This window comes from Mus pahari, chromosome 15, assembly GCF_900095145.1.
Source record: "Mus pahari chromosome 15, PAHARI_EIJ_v1.1, whole genome shotgun sequence".
Classification (NCBI taxonomy): Eukaryota; Metazoa; Chordata; class Mammalia; order Rodentia; family Muridae; genus Mus; species Mus pahari.
In genome coordinates this window covers 81330116-81354643 of record NC_034604.1, presented here as the reverse complement: position 1 = coordinate 81354643, position 24528 = coordinate 81330116, and the positions used below count along the sequence as shown (strand labels likewise).

The window sequence follows — 24528 nt, the reverse complement described above, 5'->3', positions numbered from 1 at the left end:
CCTACATGGAAATCCAAAGACTCTGTAGAAATAAAAGGATATTTTAAAACTGCAAGAAGGAAAGAAAGGAAGAAGAAAGAAAGAAAGAAAGAAAGAAAGAAAGAAAGAAAGAAAGAAAGAAAGAGAAAGATATTGTTCCATAAAATAGTAAACAACCCTATGAGACTCGATGTATAAAGCTAGCATTACTCTAATGCCAATATGATATAAAAAAAAAAACAAAAGAAAACAACTGTAGACCAATTTATGTAATAAGGATCCACACAAAAATTCTCAAAAAAACTCTGTATATCAATTTCAACATGCAAATAATGTACATCATAGTCAAATTAGGTCTTCATTCCAGAGATGCAAGGTTTGAGAAACATATGCAAATAACTAAAGTATGCACGTAAATAGTTTTAAGGACAGAAAATATATGATAGTCTCAAATGATGCAGAAAATGTACATCCTTGCAAACAATTAATCCTCATGTTCACTGGTGAGTTTTGCCTTTCAAAGTATAATCAAATACAGTGCTTCAAATCCCGGTAAGTGCAGAGCCAAAGCAAGGAGAGCCAAGAAATGATTCAGTGGACTCAAGCTTGTTACCTGAAGAAGGTAAGAAGAGCACAGAAATTATTTCCAAAGAAATACCTCCTCCTTAAATTAAGGAAAAGGAGACATTTTATCTGGAGAATCTATATCTATTCATAAAGAAAAGAATATTAAGAAAAGGCTTATTTAGGAGCATACACATTCAAGAAGTATATTAATGAACATGCTTAGTTTTAAAATACAGTTCAAGTGTTGAGGATTCAGCTTATGGATAGGGGACTTGCCTAGCATGTTCAAGGTCCAATCTCCAGTACTGAAAAAAGAAATTAACAGTTCAAAAAGGAAATATGGCTGACAAATATTTTCTATTTTAAGCTCAAGGCTATGGACTGCATTCTCAAAAGGTTCAAAGTGACAGACAGGAGAATTTTAGGAATGTCCAGCTTACATCATAAAGAGGGAGAAAGAGATGCCTCTGGCCATGTTCATGTTGTGACAAGAAGATGGGTGACAGAATGCCTCTGGGCATGCTCAGGTTGTATTGTACAGATGCCAATAGAAACACTTGGGGCATGTTCAGCTTGTGTCACAGTCTGGCTGACAGGATCCCCTCTGGGCATGCTCATCTTGACTCATAAAGTTCTCGCTTTAAAATTATATGTATAGTCTGAAGGGGCATCAACATAGGAGCTTGGGGATGTTTTCCTTGATAAAATGCTATTAAAATTGGTTTGGAATCTGTAATGTCTTCAAATATACATGCTTGAATTTGTGTTTTGCTGGGGGCAAGTCTGATCTACCCAAAGAAATCCTCTGGTTCTTAATCTTTGCCTCAGTTTCTCATAAGGATTAATATGCTTTTTGAATGAAATTTTAAAGGAGGTATCAACAGTCCTGGTAGTTTAGAATCATATTCCTCACCAGCCCCAGAAATTTCAAATCATTAAAGAATACACAGCCAATGTCATTTTTACTGGACCTGCCAGTTTTGAGTTAGACTGTCGAGTTAGAGCTTTCCCTCTGGGTTCAACCTCAAATTGAGTATAAAAGTCCCAGTATCTTCCTTCTTCCAGCTGGAGCTGTGTGTTATCAGTTGCTGCCAAGGAATAAGCTTGAGAGTTTTAAGGTAATGCAATTATAGACAGTATTCCCCACTGTGGAGTATCAGAAACAATGTGCATTGCTATTGGTGTTTATTAAGTTGAGCTAATAAATATTCCTTCAGCCTTTAACACTCTTTTCCAGTTCTATGACATGCATCTTGTTCATGTGCAGGCTCTGAGAGTTTTGCTGTCATGTGTGAACACTATGAAGTGAGAGGCTGGAAAAGACACTGATCTGATTCAATTTAAGCGACACACTGGGTGATGCACTGCAGCATTTGCAGCTTATGCAACTTTCAGAATTTTCTGCTTTATTTTCCAAAAGCTAACACTGACTTTGACTCCCAAACGGGGCATCCCTAATATGATTCTTAGTAATACAAGGGATCCTGAAAGCATGGAGGACACTTTGTTGTCAGTGTTGCCTTCATTTTCACACTGTAACCAGCAGGTCGACTTCATTGTTTTCTTTACAGAATTTTAAAATTCTAAAAATTGATTTCAATTATCACATATTTCTCTGTCTCATGATTAGTTTTACTATGTTTTTCATACTCATTGAGGGAGATACACTCCTTGTATCTGCTTTTTCACATGGTCACAAGAAGCACCTGCTCCTAAGTTTATCACAGGTCAGGTCTGAGGAAGTCAGTGGGAGGAGTGACTATATACAAATCAGCACGACACATTGGCAAAAGAACTAAGTGATCTCAAAATTAAACAAATACTTGAAGTAGTTGTGTAAACCCAGAGTAGAGAACTTTCTCTCAGCTGGAAATATGAGACAGCTTCCTGGGAAAGGTGACATTTCACTTGGGCTTTTATAGTACATGGAAATAGAAGGTGGAGATAGATGGGAGAAGAATTAAACCACAAAGGTCAGAGAATCTGAAAAGAGCACTGAGGTAAAAAGCTTGGTCCCAATAACAGGGAGCCAGCAAGCAGTATCCCATTTTTATTTTATTTTTTAAAAATCCTTAAATTTGAAGAAGCCTGGGAATGTGATAGAGATTATGTTTCTAACTATAACAGAGAATGAGCTTGCTGAGCCTGCAGAAGTTTCTACCAGTATAACACATAGCCAAAGATGACAAGTGAATACAGTTTGGGAGTGGGGCTGGTAAGCTACCCTCCAGTAGAAGCCGCCTTCTGGCTCTCACTACAAGAAAGCTTTATGTCTTTCTGAGTCATTTGCAATACTTAAACACTTGCTATTGCAGTTTTAGAATTAGGTAAAATACTAATGACAAACACAGAAACCAAATAACTTTGTATAAGAACTAAGTTAAATGCTTTACGATGAGTTGCTAACGAGAAATAACATATACAGGACATGAAAGAAATGGAAGAATACCTAGAAACAAATGGTAAAAGAAAAACAAAACATAACAAAACAGTGACTATGGGTGATGAACAGATAATGTCTCAGCAGTTGTGAGCTCTTGTTGCTCTTCCAGAGAAGCAGAGTTGAGCTCCTAGAACCCATACCAGGGTCACAACTGCCTGCAACTCTAACTCTAGTACTTATTTTTGGCATCTGTGCAGGGATGCAAATACACACAAAAACATCATAAACGAACAACAACAAAAATCTAAAAGTGATTAGTTTTGCTCATTTAACAAGTACATTGGTAGTTTTCCATTCTCAAAACCTAAAACCAGATATTCTCCAGATAGATTAAGTGTGACTTTGACAAAACAGTATGAACTGTATTTAAAAGGCCTTTCAAAAACTGGAGAATAGGTAAACATTTACACAATGCAAATAAAATACTGGAGGTGGCTATTATTAAATTTCTTAAACCATTTTAATTTAATTGGTTATCTAATTTTAAATTGTTGTGAGGAGTACGTTCAGCCTGACTGCTCTGTCTTCCTGGCCTCACTTCTTCACAATAGGCAGGAAGATACTGATAGCTTCCATTAACAGCGATAGACTTCATCCAGGGTACTGAAGAGAAGCAGTCTTCACACTGAAATTCAACTTGCTTTCTCATCTCATACTAATATCTTTAGTTGTGCATGCAATTAGAACTAATCCTAAAGTCTTGATGCACATAAAACAATTCAGTAGAGTGGCTAACCTTTTTTACCTTTTTGGAGAGAATAATGCTTCTACCCATAATAATGTCACATTTTTCTCTTAAAACAAGTTAAAACATTGCTATATGGGGAAGAGCCTAGTGGTTGCCTAACCAAACTTCCATTTCTTGAATAACAAAGACCTATTTTCCTAGACAAGGCCCTGGACTTGGACTACAGTTCTTAGCCTCCCTTGCAAGAGTGAGTGCATGCTATGTTTAGTTCAAGAAATGAATGCAAATGTACAAGTTGTTCAACTCAGGAAACTGTGTCTGAAAAGATACCAGACAGCTGGAGATGCTTTTTTCTGGCCTTTGTTTTTTCCTGATGCTCATGAATCAACTTACTGAAGGTAGCATGCACTAATGAGATAGCAGAAAGATGGATACAGTGCATGAGTACAGTCAGCTGTGGCCTCATTGCCTATTTGGATCTAGAAAGTAGTAAATAATAAGCTCCCTTTGCCCTGTACATGAAAGAAAGAGGGAGAGGGGAGGGGAAAAGGAGGGGAAAAAAAGGCAGGAGGCCAAACCCCCCTCTTTCACTGTAAAGCCTGAAGCCATTATTATTTGGATCTTTTATTATTGTTTGTTTGTTTTTTTTTCTTAACAGGTATAGAAAGTGCTTAAAACAGGCATTATACCCAAAACAGATTCTGGAAAGAGAAAGAATCTTCAACCTTTAACATTTTATTATGCATTCCTTTTTTTTTTTTTTTTTTTTTTAAAGACAGGGTTTCTCTGTGTAGCCTTGGCTATCCTGGAACTCACTCTGTAGACCAGGCTGGCCTCGAACTCAGAAATCGGCCTGCCTCTGCCTCCAGAGTGCTGTGATTAAAGGCGTGCACCACCACGCCCGGCTTTTTAACTGTGTGTGATGTGCACATGAGTGCAGGTGCTTACACTGGTCAGATAACCTGGAGCTGGAGTTGCAGATGGTTGTCAGCTGCCTAGTATTGGCTCCTGGGGATTGAACTTGGGTCCTCTGGAAGAACAACCAGTGTTCTTAACCACTGAACCATCTCTTCAGCACCACAATCAATCTTTAAACAATTAAAATAATAAATTTCCACTTTATTACTTGATGCATTCCATATTAAGCCAAAGGAAGAGTGTTCTAATAAAGAACTGAGAGAAACAATTTCAGAATTCACAGCGAGCTGCCATGCGTCTGCCCAGGATGCTTACATCAGTCTGCCCCAGGATGCGTGCCCATCACTGAGCAGATCAATCTATACAACACGACAGAAAACAGGTAAAGATGGTACTGAAAAAAAGGGAGTCTATATAAAAAAAACACATGTTTTTTATGCAAAATTAAAGAGACATTTATTAGATATGACGAGAAGGTGTTCTGTGAAACATTAAACAAGATTTTATTTTCTGAAACAGATTTCAATGCAGAAGGAGAAAACGAGATGCAAAGATAAGTGTTGAGCACATTGAAAACAGGATCACACTGAGCTCCTTGTGTGTAATGCTGCCAGGGCTCAGGATTTCTGGGAACTTGGCAGTCTTCTACAGTGTGAACTTCATGCCCTACAGATTCTTATGCAGCCCCCACGAGACCTACTGCTTACGTTGTGTAAGGAAGTTTCTAAGTATGAACCTACAAAGAATAAGTCTCAGTTCTTCGTTTCCTTAATTCACAGACACAGTGCATTCATTTTTCTAACCCATTGGATTACAGCAAGTCATGTTCTTTAAGCTGAGATTTTTTGACTAGTAAGGTAATGATTTGTGTTTTTCAATTTTCCACTTTTACAAGCTAATTTTTTTAAAATGTAGAGTTTCACTACATGATGTGTACAGAGTTAAATGTACCAAATTGCCAGAACCTGCTTGGCTTTAGGGGAATGAGCTGAGGAGGGACACAGAGTCAGCTGAAGGTGAAAAGACTGATGATCTCCGTCCTTGTAACTTTCTCTAACTACTGGAGAAATGCTTTCAGCTGATGGTTTCTGGAGACTTAACACCTGCCACCATGTCTTCTCTACCATGGAGCTTTGACATGTGAACCAACAAAAACCCTTCACTAAGTGACTTTTGTCCAGGTATTTGTAACAGTAAAGGAAGTTAGCATTCTTCTAATTTCAAATTAACCTATTAAGAAATTTCTGCGTTTCCTAGACTTTTCAGACCTCTACACAATAATTCTAACACCCTACAAACTTATTATTTAAATATTTGACAGTAATTTGTGGTTGTCCTTCTGGTTTAAATGTTCCACACATATGATACCAGCAACTTAAAAGGCAGGAAAACTGCAAGTGTGATATTAGGAATTTAGCAAGACTTTGTCTTAACCGATGAATAAATAATGAGTACATAAAATACATAATAATCATCCATGGATTATTGATTGGAATGATATACTGAGATCACTTAATAAGTGATTTTCTTACTTAGCAAAATATAATTAGAAATATTCTGGAAATATATATAACTATATATAGGTAGCTATGTGAGTGTGCAGTTGTTAGTTCTGTTAGAAACAATTTGGTCTCCTAACTTTAAGCAGAGTTAAGCCCCAAACAAGTGCTGAGCACATGCTGAGGAACTGTTATCATAAAAGATGTTTTTGGTGGTGGTGTTTTTCTCCTTTCTAATAATCACATAGACTTTCCAGGCTGAACATCCCTAATTTGAATGACTTTGCTCAAAAAGGTTAAGGTTTTAGAGCATGTTAAATTATGTTGAATATCTCTAATAATTCTCACATATCACAAATTTGTTTTGATATTTGACTTATTTTGTAACTATACTTTTGGCTCAATTATTCAAATTACTTCAGATTTCAGAGAATTCTGGGTTGCAGGATTTCTAACTTATAGAGAAATTACTGCTTTAAATTGTCCTTTGACATCCACATGAGTGTTGTGGTATAAATGCATGTGTAGACAAAGTAAAAGAAAAATGTAAAAGTATATATTTAAAAATCCACTAAACTTCATCTTAATTAGGAGTTATATCAGCTAGGTTTGGTGATACAATCTAAAACACAGCATTCAGGAACCTGAGGCAAGAGGACTATGAGTTTAAGGTCAGTCCAGACCTTTAAGTAAATAAATAAAACTAATTTAAAAGGTTATAGTTTTCTACTGAACTAGGCTAGGATCCATACAGTCACTAGTATATGCTTAAACTCATTATTATATGTTCAGTCTTTCTACACTTGGAAAGATGAAAACTATAAATGATCTTTAAATCACATAGAAAGAAGTTAATGACACTAAACATTTTACAAGGATATTATTTACACAACTGAGCTTCAGCCTCATATACTCTCCGGATAATACACAAGTATAAAAGTCAGGATTGATATGGACAGGAACAGATTCCATGGGTAGGTTTGGGGAAGGGTGGAGAAAAGTAACCAAGACAAGATTCCTTCTTTTTGTGTCTAACTGATAAAGAGTCTGCAAGCATATTCAATACTGGATAGCTTTCAGTACACTAGAAGGTGCTGGGCAGGCTCCTGTACTAGAAAAGTAACCAGAAATCTTACCTACTATGAACATGGTGAACTATAATGACCAGCTTAAGAAGGTATGCCCATGGATGCAGTAGGAACATGATGATAAGGGTAACTGCTTTGTAGTTGGATTTGCTCCGTGTATTACTCAGGGTTCTCTAGAGGAACAGAACTGACAGAATGAATCTATATCTATATATGTATCTTTATATCTATATATTGAGATGAAATTAGAATGGCTTATAGGCTGTTGTCTAGTTAAGTCCAACAATGGCTATCTACTAATGGAAAGTCTGAGAACCCAGTAGTTGTTTACTCCACAGGGCTGGATGTCTCAGATAGTCTTCAGTATATACTGGAACCCAAAGAAGTAGTCTCTAGTGCCAGTGAAGAAACTGATTTGCCAGCAGCAAAGGGCAATAGCTTCCTTCTTTCAAGGCCTTAAATAGATTGCTAGCAGAAAGTGTGGCCCAGATTTAAAGTTGTTTACCTACTTCAGAAGATCTAGATAAAAGGTGGATCTTCCTACTTCAAATACTTTAAGAAAATGTCCCTCACTCTGTAAAATGACCCTAAAACTTTTTTTTTTTTTTTGAGGTTTCGAGACAGGTTTTTCTGTGTATCCCTGGCTGTCCTGGAACTCAGCCACCAAATCCAGACACTATTGCATATGCCAGAAAGATTTTGCTGACAGGACCCTGACATAGCTCTCTCTTGTGAGTCTATGCCAATGCCTGGCAAATACAGAAGTGGATGCTCATAGTTATTTATTGGATGGAACACAGGGTCCCTAGTGAAGGAGCTAGAGAAAGTATCCCTAGTGAAGGAGCTAAAGGGGGCTGCAACCCTATAGGAGGAACAACAATATGAACTAACTAGTACCCCCCAGAACTGTGTCTCTAGCTGCATATGTAGCAGAGGATAGCATATTCAGCCACCAATGGGAGGAGAGACCCTTGGAATTGCGAAGAGCATATGCCCCAGTACAGGGGAATGCCAGGGCCAGGAAGCAGGAGTGGGTGGGTTGGGAAGCAGGGCGGGGGGAGGGTATAGGGGGCTTTGGGGATAGCATTTGAAATGTAAATGAAGAAAATATCTTATAAAAGAAAAGAAAAAAGAAAATGTCCCTCACAGGTATAGCCAGTCACTTGGGTTTTAGTTAGTTTTGGATGTAGTCAGGTTGACAACCAAGAATATCTACCACATTCCACAGAAAGAAATTAATGACTGGTAAATCTGGCAAAGAACCCATGGCAATGAAGATAATAGGCCTTAGAGAAGAACCACTACTATGATTTTCCTAAATGGAGATAATATCAAGATCTTTTAAGTAGGTATCTCTCTGATCATACATTAGCGTAGCTCTCAGACTTTATGTGTAGTGGGTTGGCCTGATGCTGCTTGTATTCTAAAACTAATATGAGTTCTTCAAGACCAAGTTGCCCCAGAGATGAGAGTCCACATGTAGACCCAAGTGACACTAAGTGATCTTGCCCCTGAATTATTTTTGATTGGTAAATAAAGATGCCAACAGCCAATAGCTGGGCAGAAGAGACATAGGAAGGGTTTAGGATTCTGGGGTGGAGGCAAGGAACCCTGAGGGAGAGGGAGAAGATGGTGAATGGAAGAAGCTGCCATGGGTTAGGGGACTCATGGAATTATAAGAATCATAGGTTAGACATGCTCCACTATGTTCATAGCAGCCTTACTTATAATAGTCAGAAGATGGAAAGAACCTAGAGGTCCCTCAACAGAAGAATGGATACAGAAAATGTAGACATTTACACAATGGAGTACTACTTGGCTCTTAAAAACAATAAATTTATGAAATTCTTAGGTAAATGGATGGATCTGGAGGATATCATCCTGAGTGAGGTAACCCAAACACAAAAGAGCACACATGATATGCACTCAATAAGTGGATATTAGCCCAGAAACTTAGAATACCCAAGATACAATTTGCAAAACACATGAAACTCAAGAAGGAAGACCAAAGTATGGATACTCCGTTCCTTCTTAGAATGGGGAACAAAATACTCATGGAAGGAGTTACAAAGCTCAGAGCAGAGCCTGAAGGAATGACAATCCAGAGACTATCCTATCCCACTTGGGGATCCATCCCATAAGCAACCAGCAAACCCAGATACTAGGCAGATGCCAACAAGAGCCTGCTGACAGGAGCCTGATATACCTGTCTCCTGCGAGGCTCTGCCAGTGCCTGGCAAATACAGAAATGGATGCTTACAGCCATCTATTGGATGGAGCACAAGGTCCCCAATGAAGGAGCCAGAGAAAATACCCAGGGAGCTGAAAGGGTCTGAAGCCCCATAGGAGGAACAGCAATATGAACTACCCAGTACCCTCAGCGCTACTTGGAACTATACCACCAATCAAAGAAAACACATGGTGGAACTTGTGGCTCTAGCTATATATGTAGCAGAGGATGGCCTAGTCGGTCATCAATGGGAGGAGAGGCCCTAGGTCCTGAGAAGGTTCTATGCCCCAGTATAGGGGAATGCCAGGACCAGGAATGGGAGTGGGTGGGTTAGGGAGTAGGGGGAGGAGGGAGAGGATAGGGGATTTTTGGAGGGGAAACTAGGAAAGGAGATAACATTTGAAATGTAACTAAAGAAAATATCTAAAAAAAAAAAAAGTCATAGGTTAGGAAAGACTGGGGCAAAACAGTGTTTTCTAGACATGATTGGAACATTGTACTCATGGCTGCTGTGCTTATCTATACAAGATCAATCCAGTCAATAGTCTAGAATGGATGGGGCATGGGGGACACAATCTTCCATGACTAGCTGAGGAACTGGTCTATTAATAGTTGATGGCTCCTAGGGCCATTAGAATCAGCTTTATTTAGAGGTATGGCCTTTTGTAGATTGGCTATGCTCCTAACTTCATATTGATGAAGTTTATGAGTGACACTAATTAGACTTAATGGGTTATTTTTTAAAAAGGGGTATGAAGTTAGTTAGGATGGGGATAGGGTGTGAGGAGAGTCTAGGCAGAATTATAGGAGTGGGGAACAAAAACAGATCAAACTACACTGCATACATGCATGAAATTCTCAAAGAATAAAATACACTTTTAAAAGTGTAGTTTCTAAAAATATTATTTATTAAATAATTATTAAATAGACATTTTTACAAAATACATTGCATAGAAAAGTATAAAAATGTTTATATTGTCAGAATTCTGTCTTTGCAGCATCTTGGGTCAGCAAGTTTTCACTTCTGGAAGACTGCCAGGAACGAATAGCCTGAGAAGTCACCAGTTCTACTCCTCTCAGTTTGGCGGCTGCTGTCTCACAGGGAGGGCAGGCACTGATACTGCAGAGTTAGCATCATTCAGGGAACAGCTGCTATACAAAGCTGATCCAGATCTCTTGTGGATGGCGGTCAGGTTTGGAGTAGAGTATCTCATGGGTCAGGAATAGTTAAGCAGTTGTACAAGATTTTCAAGGCATTTCAAATAGTAGGAATTTAGAGGGTCTTCTGAGTTTGAGATAGCTGATACGGGAAATAAGAGTTATAAATATCAATTTATTAAACAATGCAATACATATGGGCAGACATTCCTACATGAAGTTATGAAAAAGATTTATTAGCAAGTTATTTATGCTCTCGATATACTGGAATTATAAAAACATTTTACATTTATAAAATTAAAATGTTACAAATTTCCATTTCTTTTCAATGGTTTATCTAAAGCACATTTTAAAACACATTTCAATAATTTACACAAATTACCTAAAATCCATAATGAATACCATCATGTTTCTTACATATCATTCCTCTAAAATCGTAAACTTTAACATAATCCAATCCTCCATGTCCCCCTGAAATGCAAGATAACATCTGGAAACAAATGGAAGACTTTTCCACTTCAGAAACAAACACTAACAAACCACAGATCTACCACAGTGCAAGAAAGACATGCTTTGCTATCTTGAGATAAAAGTGTTTGGAGCATAATGTTCATTGAAAACTGGCTCCCTTAAAACAACTGACATGCTCTGAAAAAGAATCATGAATGCAGATTACAAGAAACCTGACTTCAGGGCAATCAAATCTGGGCCTGGAAGACTTTAGCTTCCTAATGTTAAATCAAACTTTTCTCTTCAAGGTCAATTCTAATTGGGCCCAATTCTTATCACCTAAGAACTATAAGAACTAAAAATACTAAGCAGAATAACAGATACTAGCAAAAACAAAAGACCAGCCAATCAACCAACCAACCAAACAAACAAAAACCTCAACAACAACAGCAACTTACTTCTCTTTGCTATGGAATATGCTTCATCTACTTTTCTTTTTATTGATGGATTTTTCAAAGTTGCTTTTGCCTGGAAAAGGTAAGACAATCTGGTAGATTTATTTCCAAAAATTAAGGATGAAGATAATGCAGTACTGACTGCCCATTATTAGTTATAGTGTTAAACAGAATAATAGTAAAAATACCATAATACAAACAGTTACACTGCAGTTCAGCCTACTGTGTCAAGCCCACTGCACCTTCTGAAGTTTCCCCTCTGCTCACTCTTATTCTTTCTCCCCTAACCCATGTGAGAAGGATGGCAGCTCCTTGGCCCAGGGTGAGGAGGAGCCAAATAGGCATGGGTGGCTACCTCACATATGTTATTTCAGGAAGTCTGTGTGCCCTAAATGTCTGTCATTTGGCTACTGGGTTACCACCAGATACTCCTGCACATTTCACTTAGCAATGAAATGTTTGCAATAAAAGAAGATCACAGGCCAGAGAAAGAGTGGCCACAGTATCTTCTTGCTCACATTTGCTCTGTGCAGCTCTTGTGCTTTAATCGTAAAAGAACTGAACTAATTTTAAAAGGCAAGTCAGATGCACAAATGAAACTACTAATCATGCTTCCATCAAGATGCATAACTCCTGGACACATCTGTACAAGCAAATAATTTTACTAAAATTAAAACGAACTGGCAAATTTAATAGAAACTAATAGGGAAATTCACTTAAACAGAGGTAACTCTGGGTCCAATCCTGGTTAAATAATTAAATGAAAAGAATATTAACTTAAAGATTATTGATCATATGAATTAACAAAGAGAACTTGGGTCTATGACTTCATTTGTATCTTTGATTCCTCTGATACTTTTGGATGCATTCTAAAAGCCTTAATTATTTAACTGCTCGAACATCCCTTCCTCCATTTCACCAATGATTTTAAAAACTAACCTTTTGGTAATTGTAAGTTAGAGCCCAAAGTGAAGCTGCTCCAATCCTCTGGGCATTTAGATTCTCACTTTCTAAACAGGCAGCCAGAAGAGTAACAACTTTTTCTGTAATCAAGCACACCATAAAAGAAAAGTTCAGTTCCACACGCTTCACTGCATTCTTATCTTTGACTGGTCCCATGATAATAAACAGAATAACTACTCTATTAGAATAAAAACACAAGTTGCTACCCTCGAACAATCTCTTCTATGACTTGAGGCATGTGAAGGGGTATCTCAGAACAAATTGTTTTCACACCAGGTATAGATGATCAGGATGTCAATTCTCTTTAAATTTTCTCGTCTAAGTTCAACACAGGCTTATTCATTGAGAGACAATAATGCAAAAGTAGGTATATTGTGAATTATATTAAATTATTCTCTTATAGTTCCAATTTTCACATGTACAAAACAGATTGTAGCAAAATCATAATCACCACCATACAAACATACTATAGCATGAGAATTTTGTATTTTTATATCGCAAGAAAATTTGACTTGATGGCATTTTAATATATAAGGAGTGTCCCTTTTTGCAATGCCTCCAGAAGAGAGAAATCAAGACTTACTAATTATTTATATCAGTCTGATTATTTTAAGTGAAGATTCAGAGGCATCTACTTCAAAGGCAATTGTTAGGATGCATCAAGCCATATTAAAACTTACCTTTATTCTTTTCACATATCATTAAATTTCATGCTTGTAAAATTTGTATAATTTTTAAAACATTGTGTTTTTAAAGGTAAAAACACTGGCTTCAACAAATTAGTTATATGTTAACCACTCAGGGGATCTTACTAAACTAGTACTGCTCAAGGAAAGATTTGATCCCTAAGAATCAGACCCTCAACTGGCCTTGACAGTAAAAAGAATGATTTTGACCACCTGCATGTTTTTAAATATCCAGTGGGAAACTATAATAAGAGTTAAATAATTGATAATGATATAAAACAAACAACGGGTCAGGCATTACATACGGGGCAATGACATGCTGGGTGGTTAATAATCACAGCAACCCCAGGTGTAATTAAACTAAAGAACTCACATGATTTTCCTAACCAGGAACATCCTATCAACTTACATATTTCTGATAATCCTGCTAGTTTCTCTTTCACACAAGTTCCATAAGAACACACTAAGACCACACTGAACACCACCATCCCACTGGCCAACAGTTCTAAAGCTGAATTTCTGGAACTTCACCATAAAAATAAATGGGTTAAATATATAATAATCTTTGTAGCGACACTATTAATGTCCTGAGCTTGTGTGTATGAAACTGCAGTCTTAATTTTATCTACTCTCAGTCACAGCTGATTCACATTCAGAGGGTTCTGAAATAGTCTAACTTTATCTACCTGGATCCCATAAATACCCTCAAATGCCTGAAGAAATGCAAGAGTGAAAATTCTAAACCCATTTATGCATCCAATGGCAACTAGAAGCAGTTAGACTGACTTGATGTTCGTCTCTTAGATGATTTTAGGGTGTCATATCATACGGAGAACATTTCACAGCTAGAATATAGCAGCAGGCTAAGAGAACACAGAGAGAGGACTCTGACATCACAACATTCCCTTCATATTTTCTGATACCAAAAACTGCTTCAAGATCTCTTAGATGAGAATGATGACATTGCTCAGCAGGGATAGGTACAAGTACAAGAACTGTTGCACTCTCTTCTCTACCTGCCTATAGAAACAAGTCAGTATTTGTCATGACCATGCCATTTGAAAAGTCCTTCCTTTTTTGGTTATAATTTGCTTATACCACATTGATTAGTATTTCAGAACTAAAACCTAGATCACTGTCAGACACACAACTACAGAACCTGGATAATTATCCTTTGACTCCATTTAACTCCTTCAGCTTGTGACTGCCCAGCAGGTTTTTCCCCAAATAAATGCTTCCATTGTCTTTAAGTGCCAAAGGAAGTGTGCGCCTCATTAATGGTATGTATTCAAATCACAGTGCCAGTGTGTTATAGGGGTTCCATAAGTACTATCTGGATGAAAATTCAACAACGTAACATTTTGTATAAATCATATTTTAGTTTGAATAAAAAAATGTCCCCCACAGACTCAAGTACTTCCCCACTTGGTCCCATTACTTGGCAGTAATGTTAGAGGACCTTTAAGAGGTAGAGTCTTACAGGCCAGAGAAAGTATGCTAAGGAAGGCACGCTTTGAGGTTTTATAGCCTAGCCCTACGTGGGGATAGAACATGACCACTATATTTCCTGACTATCAGGTGAGTTTCACACTTCTGTTGTTTTATTTTCTCTAAGCATGATAGAGTCTATCCCTGGGATTGTATGCCAAAAGGCACCCTTTCTTCTCTAACTTGGCTTCCGTCAGGATATTCTATTATAGCAACAGAAAAGTAACTAATCTATGTGATTGGATTGTAAGGAATTTTGCCAATAAAAGGAAAGAAAAAGTCCCATCAAGTGAATTCAGATGTGTGTGGTGGTATGACAAGGAGGTATGCAGGTAAGGGGCAGTCATGTTCTGCCCACACTGCCTCCTCTGGCCTGAACCCAGTTCTCCTTGGTTTTCCTATGAAATAGACTATCCAAAATTAGTCTATAATAGAAATCAAATGTAATTTGGCATATAGATTTTGGGTGGCTATATAGAATGAGGGTAATTTCATTTGTTCCAACAGAGAATCATTAAGTAATTTTATATCCCAAACATTCAGATAACAACCCTTATGATTTCCATAAGTTTATATCTTAACTTCTTTTTTTCCCCCAAGTTTTATTAGGTATTTACTTCATTTACATTTCAAATGCTATCCCCAAAGTCCCCTATAACTTCCCCAGCCCCCGCTCCCCTACCCACCCACTCCCACTTCTTGGCTCTGGTCCTCCCCTGTACTGGGGCATATAAAGTTTGCAAGACCAAGGGGCCTCTCTTCCCAATGATGGCTGACTAGGCCATCTTCTGCTATATATGCAGCTAGAGACACGAGCTCTGGGGGTCCTGGTTAGTTCATATTGTTGTTCCACCTATAGGGTTGCAGAACCCTTCAGCTCCTTGGGTACTTTCTCTAGCTCCTCTACTGGGGGCCCTGTGTTCTGTCCAATAGCTGACTGTTCCAATAGCTGACTGTGAGCATCCCCTTCTGTGTTTGCCAGGCACTGGCATAGCCTCACAAGAGACAGTTATATCAGGGTCCTTTCAGCAAAATCTTGCTGGAATATTCAATAGTGTCTTCATTTGGTGGCTGATTATGGGATGGACCTATGGGTGGGACAGTTTTTGGATGGTCCATCCTTTCATCTCAGCTCCAAACTTTGTCTCTGTAACTCCTTCCATGGGTGTTTTGTTCCCAATTCTAAGAAGGGGAGAAGTGTCCACATTTTGGTCTTCCTTCTTCTTGAGTTTCATGTGTTTTACAAATTGTATCTTGGGTATTCTAAGTTTCTGGGCTAATATCCACTTATCAGTGAGTGCATATCTAGTGAGTTCTTTTGTGATTGGGTTACCTCACTCAGGATGATATCCTCCAGATCCATCCATTTAACAAGTAATTATCACTTATCATTTTAATAAACCACATTTATAGGCTAAATAATGTGTTAGCTCTCTGTAAATCAAGTGAATAAAATATTTTAAGACATTATTTTATCATGAAATATAGCATGCATACTAAAAAAGCACACAAGGCATTTTACATTCAAGTAGTATGAATTCTAATTAAAGAACAGGGACAGATAATAGAAAACTATAAATGATTATAAACCTAGGAGTTTTAAATACCTTAAGTAGCTTAAAAGTAAATCAACAAGAGTGAAATATAAGCACCAAGAATTCAAAATATGATTTAACTAAGGTTGGCTTAGCGAGAAAGCTTAGGGATTAATTCAGTTAAATGAAAATACATATCCATGGGGTGTGAAACAACTTAAGTATAGTACTATCAGGTTAAAACCTACAGGATAGAAATAAGGATGCAATTTCATTCATCAACTCATGACTGAATGACAATTACAGATTAACTGTGGATATTAAAGTTTGAGAAAAGAAACCAATGGAAGTATTTTGTGAGAATCAATTAGTCACAGATTGGATAAATCATTAGTGCCTCTTGCAACCCATATCAGACAAGCTTCTTGATGTGGCTGTGGCCTTGCTCTATATTGCTTTCTTGTGTTGAGATATGTTGCTTGCAAGAACATGTGGCTTGAAAGGTCCTAGGTCCTAGGAGAGAATCTACTACTAATATTCTGCTAAATGGATGTAGTATTAAATTAACTTCTAGGAAGTTTTCATTGAATCCATATATTAATGCATCTCTCAAACATTATCTGAGAAGTTTCCATTTATAGTAGATGGTGATTAACACACAACCACAAAGGGTCAAGATACAGAAAAGAAGACTGGAATATTAAGCCCTAAATGAAACATCCTTACTATATCACTTTTCCTAAGGCTTAAGAATCACTGAGGAAGAAGGGGCAAAAAGTTTGTGAGAGTCAGAGGTAGTGGATAACTACCAGAAAACTGTTTTCAAGACACAACGGGGCAAGTGGACCACTTTTGTTGTCATAGCATGCACAAGGTCTGAACACACAAACCAGATTATCATGTACTGAAGAGGTGGGCTTGGAGTCTTCCTACCCCTAGTCCAGACACTACTGGCATTAAGAGCTGTATATGAGAGAGAGTCAGTTTTCTTTAAGAGTGTAATCCCTGGTAGGTGGGGGTGTAGCCACCATCCTATGTGGAGCAAAGTTCTGAACATTCCCACTTCAATCAGGAACAAGACAAGGATTTCCATTCTCACCCATCATGTATAGCATACTATTGAAAGTCTTAGCTATAACAAGAAGACAAGTAGACAAAGGGGATACAAATAGGAAAGGAACCACACTCTAATAAAGACTACACACTGAAGAGTATGCAGGTAGCAGATTGGGTTCAGGGATTTAAGGCGGGGTGGGGAGGAGGAGAACTTGGGTGGGTAGGGCATGAACACTGATGGGGTGTGGATAATCAAAACACATTGTATGAAATTCTCAAAGATGAATTAGAAAAAGAAGAAAGAAAGAAAACAGAAAAGCAGAGAGTTGAACCACAGAAACAGAAGATGAAAATTTTCAGTTTTGTTAAGACAGCCCATGATGACTGTTATTGATTGTCAACTTGAGGCACCTGGGAAGAAGGAACCTCAATTGAGAAATTGCCTCCATCAGATTGGCCTATGGTCTTTTGTTGGGAGGATGAGGCAGGGTATTTTCTTGATTATTAAAAGTGGAGCTTGGCCCATCCCACTGTGGATAGAGCAATCCCCTAGGCAGTTGGTCCTGAGCTCTAGAGGAAGCTACGTGACCAAGAGCAGGCAGCAAGCAGGTGAGTAGAATTCTGATTTTTTTGCTTCAAGTGCCTTGGCATTTCTTTATGACTTTAAGATTGAAACAAACCTTTCCTTGTTCACAAAAGAAACAGCCATCATCACTTAGCCATTTCCTCATCATCATCTAGGAGTTTATAAAACCGTTAGCTTGTTTTGGGGTACTTGCTATATCACCTAACACTCATGCTTCCAATCCTTTCTCATCTTTCTAGCTCGCTGTTACATTCTGAATAATATTTTGCTAATCTATTTTCTAGCTCCTAAATTATCATTTTTACTACACCTACATTGTATATTGTTAATGACAGACATCCATATTCATTTAAATACAGGCTATTAAGGTTCTAAAATAACAATGTCCAATAGAAAATTCTGAAATGACAGAAATTATATATATATATATATACATATATATATGTATATATATATATACATATATGTATGTATATGTGTGTGTATATATATATGTGTGTGTGTGTGTGTGTGTGTGTATCTAGAAATGATAATTATTTGCAGTCTGGGTAGAGAAGTTGATATCTGTTCCTTTGCTTATTCTTACTTAGAGCATTACATTTTCCAGTGTACTTGAATAACTGTTCTAGTTAGTGTTCTGAAAAGTTATTTGTGGAGTTCCCTATGGTCCACAAACTTGTCCTTCATCCAGAAGAGAAATTTTGCTTCTAACAAGATTTTTGATCACCATTAACCAACCAAGGGTCACATCAAGAACATGAATCCCAGCATGAAAAGTCTGGGAGGGGCAGTCCATGGTGCCCATCTGTATCTCCACTTCTCTTTTTCTGTTCTTTATTCATCCAAATGAAGGCTGGGAAGTACTTTTACTCTGATCTACTTTTCTCCTTCAAGAATGGGTCTTTGAAGCCCCAGCTTCATGCACAAAGGACAGACAGTAAGAGTCTCACCTGAAGGTCATTATTTCTTTTGTTTCTTTGATGTTCTAGACAAAAGCTAAGCAATAATATTGGCAAATTTCCTTCAGGCAAGGAGCTGTCCACCTGGACACAAGCTTTCAATCAAAATTGGCCTGTAAGTTTCCCACTATCTTTCCTATAACCCTTTGATGTGAATTTTTATGTCATGTATTCAGTAGTTTTTAAAAAAGACATTCACCCTGAACATTACCTAAAACAGGGAAGGCAGTGGACGTTTTTTAGCACCCAGGTCAGACTCAATGCACAATCCATCCTAACCATATACACCACATGTCTAATGCTACTGATCAGAGGCATGCAGCCTGCCTTAGGAAGTTCTGTAACTTAGCCGACTCTTCCAAAGTCTACTGTTTAGCTCACCGTGTGGAAAGCCTGTGACAGGTCTTCACAGCTCTACATAGAGCTTGTACAGCTGCTGGCTCTTACCTGACCTCTGCCTAGAAAGCTCACTGAGGTCAAGAGTGAGAGAGCTGGAGAAATGACTTCTCTCCAACTGTGTCCATCTGCATAGTACTGATAAGGGAGAGAAAACATTGCTGATTATAGGGAAATCCATAACAAAAATCCAGAGATCTAGAAGTGGAAAGTGTAGACTTCCTCAGTTCCCCCAAAATTTTTCCTTTTCCTGACTCAACAGTTATATGCAGGGGATTTAAAAAAAAAAAAATCACTTACTATGAGAATGGGGAATAAACAGTAGCAGATGCTATTGAGCTGCTTTCACAAACCAGGACTGTCAGCAGATGATCTGTATGCATCTTATCACCTCAACTGGGGCTTATTATTATCCTCATTTTACAGATGTGAGGACCAAACCAGATGCAATAGAAGAGGAATGAAGGATAAGCAATGACATACATCTCCCAGTGGTGGGAAGCACTGTCAGCAGAGGAATGACGGAAGACTGGGTACAAATCCTGTCAGTTCAGGTGAGTTTGAAGATGGCTCAACCTGAACAATTTCTGCATAACCTTTTCAGCAATTCTACACCTGCTATTAGAAAAATAGAAGCACTACTTTATGCATACAAAGCATGTACACAGTGTCATTTCTATTCACTTGGAAAACTTGGGTTGGTAAAGTCTCTGAGAAAAATTAAGTGTAAAATATGAAAGGAATGTAGGATTAATGTCTTAAACTATCTATCATATACTAGCAATGAGGCTAGGCACTTCCTGTTTTCATAAACTCGTTTTTATCAAAACAAAGTATATTGTGCTAGAGAACTCAATTTCAGAGAAACTCTGTAAAGTGAGGGCATTCATTTCAAGACCAGATAGATGAGTCCACCTCCTTTTTTTTTTCCCCTTTCTCCCTTTTCCTATATCAAAATAGGGTGTGTCTTATACAGTTCCACATGAATGTACACCTATCTTAACGGTAGTTGTGGTTTCAGAAACAGATCCCTCCAATTTGTCCTTCCTTCATTCCTTGCCCCACTTCGATTCCTTTTGAATTCTTGTCGCCAGTTATACATTTCTGAGAATGAAGGCTGCACAGCTTATTTCCCTATCTGGTTGTGGCCTCCAACTCTGCCTGTCAGGATTTCTCACAATTACTAAATGTTTATGGAATGCTTACTAGTGACTGACACAGCTCTAGATGCCACACACACACACACACACACACACACACACACACACACACACAGGCCTCTTGACTCCAAATAGCTTATGTCCCAATATAAAGGACATAGAAGTAAAAAGCCATACACATAAAAATTCATTGTACATCAGATAATGGTCATGCTAAGGAGAAAGGCAGATTGGGGAAGGGGACTGGTATAGGATGGAAGAGATGAAGCGCAGGGTGAAGGGCAGGAGTTATAACTGGTGCATCTGTTCTAGAAAGTTTCGTTTACTCAAAGACAGATAAGAAATGAAGGGAAACTAGAGTAACAATAGATCAAGAAGAGACACAGAGAAGTAGAGAGTGAGATTGAGAGCACCACTGCCCATTGATGCTCTTTCCCAGGTACCTCCTGCACCCAGTATGTCCACTGAGTGACAGTTGCTGATCAACACTTAGAGGCTAGGTTCATGCTTGAATGCCTACACTCCAACCCCCACAGAGTCCCTGCCTCCCACGGACACAGCAAGCAGGTGGGAAATTATAGAGCTACTTTTGTGTTTCAATCTGATTAGAACTGTGTACACATCACAACGTGTATGAAATGAGTCCACAAGGTGACAACTTACCATTAGCCAGGATTTTAGGCTTATTAGCAGGACTGAAGCAAATGTTATGAAAGATCAGCAGAGGCATGTGAGGGCTGCTCTTGTGCTTGTACTTGCTCATCTCTATGAGTAAGTCTAAGCAACCGTCCAGCCTCAGGATCATTTGCTGTCCATCTTCTCCAAATGACATATTCAGGAGCAACTTCAACCACAGAATGGCCACATTGCTGAGATGTTGATTTCCTCCTTTAGGCAATGTCAGAGACAAGAAGTGCTGTAGAAAGTTGCTCTGTGGGTAAACACAGAATAGTATTTTTCTTTTCAGGTGCTTTTCATTATTTGCTTAGTCCCTTGGTGACCAATTAAGAAGCATTTGATATCCTTCTCCCAGATTTTAATTTCTCTTTCTTCCAAATACTTTGTCTACACAACTGCCAAGTATTAATAAATACAAAGGTAAGAACAAAATAGTGCTTAAATTTTAATTCCTACTATTTTTTTTTCTGATGATGGATAAAATAAACTACAGTCAACTCAATTATTTAGGGTTGATAATTCAGAGTTGGCCTCCTGAGTTCCCTTTCTTATCTGCCTTCTAGCAATTTTGCAACTCATTAAAGATATCCTGTGGGAAGAAAGAAACAAAACTCAAATCCACCCTGCACAGGAATTAAAAACTCTGGTAGAAGTGAAGGCATTTCCTATCATTATAGCTACAGGTGTTTTCTTCATAAATTTATGAACATACTTTTACATTCATTGTACTCTATATTTTATCATTACAGAAAAAATTTCATGGCTATATGTCATTCTATTAAACTTAGAGACAAGGAAACTCTATTATTTGAACTGCAGAAGTCATTTTAATCTTCAAATAAAGCCAATTCCTCAAACTAACATCAATAATGTAACTCTATGATAGTATCTATATACTGAGCACATGTAAACAAAATATAACCCAATAATCTCAAGCAGAGGCTTAGGGTGACCTATAGAAGCTTTGGTCATTGGTATATTTAAGAAGCAGAATGCATCACTTGCATGATAGCCCTGTACAGAATGACTCATATTCGGTAATGATAATCTACACTAGCTTACCTGTTGAGTTCTCCTGGGCAGAAATAAGGATGCTAGGTTTAGTTCATATAATTAATTTTAATATGTCTATATCAAGAACTTTGAGGATAATAATGGAATGAGCTACTGACATACTAGCGTATTTCCCAAACAGTAAAACTACTCTAAACCAAGTGTTGCATGCCTCAAAACTTCCCTATATCTCATCTTAGCACAAAGGATGCTTTTTAAAACAGTTCCTTACCTTTCCCATTTAGATACATCATATTAGAAGCTCAGAGCTGACAAGTGTTGCAAAACATGTACCTGGTGCTTGAAAATGTATCGTGCTAAGGGCTTTTCTTCACTGTGGGTTCTAAAGATGGTTTGAAACAATTTTGTACTCTGATTAGAGTGTGTTGAGAAAGACATGAGACATTTTAAAGATATACAATCGTGCTACTGCATTTTTTCATGTCCATTGGTAAGTGAAGAGAGGCAGCAACTGGAAGGCTTTAGGCTGATTATTACTTAACACAGCAATGGAAGTCTCTAGAATTTCCTAATTAAAACAGACTTGATTTATGTTCCCTAAAAACAGATTACATTCATATCACAATGTTCTTTTTTTTCCCCTCCAACAAAATATTTTTATTGATTATTTGGGAATTTCACATTATGCACCCTGATCACAATCACTTCCTAGACCTTCCAGGTCTGCACCCCAACCCTTGTGACTTTATCCCCCCCCCAAAAAGAGGGGAAAAAAGTCCAATTTGTGTTGCCTATATACTCACTGGAACATGGTCAAACCCCGGTCAAACCCCAGTGGCTAGCCCCTTATAAAAAACTGAGTCCTTCTCTGCCAGAAGCCATTAATTGTAGAGAGTCATGCTTTAGTGTCCTTATCATAATTTTTAAGAGTTCTCTTTGATGGATTTCTATCTAGGCTGTTTCTATTTTGAGGAAGATCAGGTGGGGTGAGGTGGGGGTAGGGGTTGTCACATAGCCGTCCATGTACCTCTTTCCCAACTGTCACTTCACAATCACTGATACCACTACAAAAGTATTTCCCTTGCTCTTTCCTGTCAGTGGGAAGGTAGATCAAGGACTTCCACATGGTTTCTGGCAATAGCACAGACCACAGACATCTACATGGTCTCCAGCATCAGCATATATATGCCATGGATCTCAGCATGGTCTCCAGTGGCAATACAGACCATGGACATCAACATGACCCTCTATAGCAGCATGGGCCACAGATACTATCATAGCCCTCAGTGGCAGCACAGGTTAAGGCCATCAACATGGCCTCTGGGGCAACCTGAGCCACGATTACAAATATGGACTTCAGCAGTAACATGGCTTCAGGTGGCAGCACAGACCATGAACATGGCCTTTGGTAGTTACAGGGGACATAGACATGAATATGGCCTCAGATGAGACATTACAGGCCACTCACATCAGCATGGCCTCTGACAGCAATGGATGATGGACACTAATATGGCCTCCTGCAGTATCACAGATTATAGATGTCCATCTGGCTTCCAGTGGTAGCACAGATCTTGGCCATCCACATACCCTCTAATGGCAGCCCAGACCATAGACATCCACATAGGCCTCAGGCTTCAACACAGATATCAACATGGAAACACAGACCATAGAGGTCTTTTGAGGAGGGCCAATCCTGAAAATGGACAGTTCTTCAGCACAGATATCCATGTTGCTCAGAACCATGGTGAATATGCAACTGGACGGTATTTTTGGGGACTGAGTCTGTGCAAGCTCCAGGCTGTTGCACAACATCCCTCTCCCCTCTGTTGGCCCTACTCAGCAATGATATGTTCCCTATCCACTGCAGGCCTGTCATTACATCATTCACTTACTGCTCTGAGACTGCAATGTGTCACACAGTATACTTTTTGCCCAAATAGCTTTACATACAAATATTCATAGCAACAAGTTGTTCTGGTTCAAGGACTCTGGTTTCTGAAACCATAAATACTGAACCATCACTGGGAGTTGTCTCAATGGTTATCCTGCTGTTGCAGAATCTGGGTGGTGTTGCGGGTAGGCAGGGCAGCTCTATGCTGAGGCCCAGCCAGCGGGGACAAGCTTAGTAAATGACATGTTTCTTTGGGAGCTCCAGCCAGCGGCACACTGTTCTTGGAGTCAGTTGTTTTGCTTGTAGGCTGCAGTGCTTCTGGTCTCCCAGCAGGGCAAGCAGCACAGTCTGCACCTACTGCAGCTCAATGCTGGAGGCTGGGCAGACCTAGGGCCAACCCTACTCAATGAGAGCTCCAAGTCATCTCACATCACCCCATGGCTCCTCAGGCATGATCTTTGTGCTTGCAGCCTGATGGCTAACATGTGGAGGGTATAGACTCGTCATTCTCTGCTACACAGCTCTGTTTGGCCCTCTTTCTTTCCAATCCACTTTTTAAAAAGCATTGTCCCATAGACTTGCCTTTTTTTTTTATTTTCTCTCTCTCTCTCTCTCTCTCTCTCTCTCTCTCTCTCTCTCTC

At 38.6% G+C, this 24528-nt stretch overlaps 1 protein-coding gene across 1 annotated transcript in view; it reads right to left on the bottom strand.

The window, feature by feature from the left end:
• Positions 1 to 10299: 10299 nt before the first annotated feature.
• Rttn (rotatin) overlaps positions 10300 to 24528 on the bottom strand; it is a 152734-nt gene continuing 138505 nt past the window's right edge. The window contains exons 46-49 of the mRNA XM_021214290.1: positions 20968 to 21235; positions 12415 to 12518; positions 11479 to 11548; positions 10300 to 10712 (exon numbers count right to left, since the gene is read on the bottom strand). Coding sequence (XP_021069949.1) covers positions 10630 to 10712; positions 11479 to 11548; positions 12415 to 12518; positions 20968 to 21235 — 525 coding nt within the window. The 3' untranslated portion in view covers positions 10300 to 10629. The remainder of the gene's footprint in view (positions 10713 to 11478; positions 11549 to 12414; positions 12519 to 20967; positions 21236 to 24528) is intronic.